A 2,655-nucleotide genomic window follows, 5' to 3' on the forward strand; every position below is an offset into this window, starting at 1 on the left:
ATCTTATTTATTAGTCTGCATCTTATAAGAAATTGGTCATACTGGATTATTCTTCATCACAGCTTTGCCTTTGGTAATGTATTGTTTTGTAGTATAGCATTGACAAGGACTTGTTTTATTTAATTTTGGATATTTTCTTTTTGTTCTTTAAGTTTCTGCATGCAAACTATTTTTAAAGGATACATGAATTTGCAGATCATGGTTAGAACCAGAGGTTTAGGTCGTGCATAGGCCTACCGCATCCGCATGTAAGCAACGGGAAGCTGCCCCTGTTGCTGAGGATGTTGCTCAGATGACTGAGGATGTACCTGCACCCAGTGTAAAAGCTAGTGATGTTGCTAAGGGATTAGCTGGTGATGATGCTGAAGGATCAGCTGGTGATGATGCTGAGGGATTCCCAGGTGGGCCACGTGACCCATCAGTGCTGACTTCGTTTGTTGACCATGTTGCACATAGCATATGGAATGGAGAGGTATTTTTAATTTTTAAGTTATTTGTTAATTATTTGTTATTGTTGAACTGTTTGTGATAATTAATTTTTTATCTAATGTTATTTGGAATCATCTGTACTTCAATTCAAGAACGTCCTGAATTGATGTTAGCCTTCCACGGAAGGAAGGTTGAGAAATTTGGGAGGCCAGCTCCTTAAATTGAAAGGCTAGTCACTGCCACAGGATTAACTCCTTTGATTGTGTGTTCAGTAGACACTGGCGATTGAGGAGTTATATTCGCTTTTGTCAAGACGTGGCACAAGGAGACTAGCAGCTTCCATCTTCCAGTAGGAGAGCTGACCATCACACTGGATTATGTGGTGTCACTGCTTCATCTTCTGATCATAGGCGCCTTCCATAGCTTTGAGCCTCTGCATGTGGACAAGGTGATCATTATGTTGGTGGAGTTGCTAGAAGTCTCGGGTGAGGAGGCTAGAGCTGAGACTGCACAGTGTCATGGGGCATATGTAAGCCTGTCGTGGCTACGGGATATCTATCAGAGGAGATGCAAGGCTTGACATTGGATTGTTGCAGCTCGTGCGTATCTCCTACACTTGGTTGATCAGTTAAATGATGCTTCTCAGAGCACTGGCCGACAGCTTGCTGGTTACATTACTTTATTACAGGTAAATTTTGTGTTTGTAATATGTTTAATTGGATTATGATGTAAATATGTTTTTAATATGTTTATTTGACATTTATTTTATGTTCATGTCATGTTTGTAGTGTTGGATATATGAACACTTTCCCAGTGTTCATGAGAGCATGACTGATGATGGGTATGATGAGATGTCACCACGTGCCTGCCGGTGGCTTACTATGAAGGCTTATATGAAGGGATTAACAACATTGCCGTACCGGACACATTTAGATGCACTAACAATCCCTGACGTATGTTGGATGCCTTATGGTGACCACCGAGGAGTTAGGGCATTTGATCTCATTTAATGCTTTTAGGGTGAGCTTAGATGGGGTCCCATTGTGGTCACACTTTGACCAGAGAGGGTGGTGCGATAGTTTGGCTACGTTCAGACCATCCCTTCATCGCCTATTAGTTCCACCTTGTCATCTGAGGATATCGACGACAGGTGGATGCATTACTCGGACCATCTAGCAGCTGCGAGATAGATTTGTCTTGTGCCTGGGCAGTGCTTAGCAGATTACATGGAGTGGTTCTTCAGGATATCTCATTCGTTCATCACACCCACACAGGCAGCTGATTAGCCCAGACATCCACTTGTCCCACAGCATGAGGCATACGTGGAGCCAGATATCCCAGAGGTCCCAGTGGCACCAGAAGCTGGACCGTCACAGGCAGCTGATCCACCCAGACATGCAGTGGTAAGATTAGTTGCTTTAATGTTTTATAAAATGTTATTTATTTTAAATGTTGTAATAAATGTGCTTTTTTGAATTTCATAGGATGCTTGTGAAGAGATCGCATAAAGGTTGGAGCGTGTGCTCAACCTAAGGATGCTCACTAAAGGCACAAAGTTACATGACATCATGGAAGACTGCCTCAGGATCGCTAGGGGTGTCATCTCAGATGGAAATGTTTATGTTAAGGCGCGACGAAGACGGCGCACAGATCATTCATAGATGATGTTTATGTCTTGTATTTGACAACATTTTTGTTTTTGCTAACCTTTCGTATTTGTTACATTATTTTGGTTATAACTTTTATTGAAGGTATTTGTTACATTATTGTGTTTTTCCTAGGCTTTTGTTTTTCCTATATGGGTAGTCAATTTGAATGTGTACTCTATCTCTTCCTGTTAATGCCATGAGGAGTTATTATCAAGTTAGTATATTGTTAGTCGATGAATACGACTAACTTTTGTGTATAAAACTTGTGTAAATTGTATCAAACTTCCCCAATTTATGGTTGTTTTGTAGTATTATAAGTACTTTCTGTTAAGTATAGATAATAGACACTTAATACTTCTATTTTGTGTATTTAATAATCAATTTCTCTCAATTTCAGGTGAATTAGGCGATTTGGCAAAGTGTTGTTTTTCACCTCCTCGCTAAGCCAATCTGTTGGCTTAGCGAGCGTCCGCTAAGCGCAACACTTAGTGGCTAAGCGCGAGGAAGGATCTGGAAGAAGATGAGTTGTACAGGTTCACTGAGCGCACCGCTTCAACCCATCCGCTGAGCGAGAAAA

General features: G+C 41.1%; 1 protein-coding gene across 1 annotated transcript; it reads left to right on the plus strand.

Moving 5' to 3' along the window:
- Positions 1-292: 292 nt before the first annotated feature.
- Positions 293-1,937, plus strand: LOC114391633. The gene is made up of 6 exons (XM_028352617.1): positions 293-472; positions 743-958; positions 1,058-1,117; positions 1,218-1,382; positions 1,740-1,832; positions 1,914-1,937. Exons 1-6 carry the CDS (start codon positions 293-295, stop codon positions 1,935-1,937), a joined length of 738 nt encoding a protein of 245 aa, XP_028208418.1.
- Positions 1,938-2,655: the final 718 nt, after the last annotated feature.

Source organism: Glycine soja, chromosome 17, assembly GCF_004193775.1.
Source record: "Glycine soja cultivar W05 chromosome 17, ASM419377v2, whole genome shotgun sequence".
NCBI lineage: Eukaryota > Viridiplantae > Streptophyta > Magnoliopsida > Fabales > Fabaceae > Glycine > Glycine soja.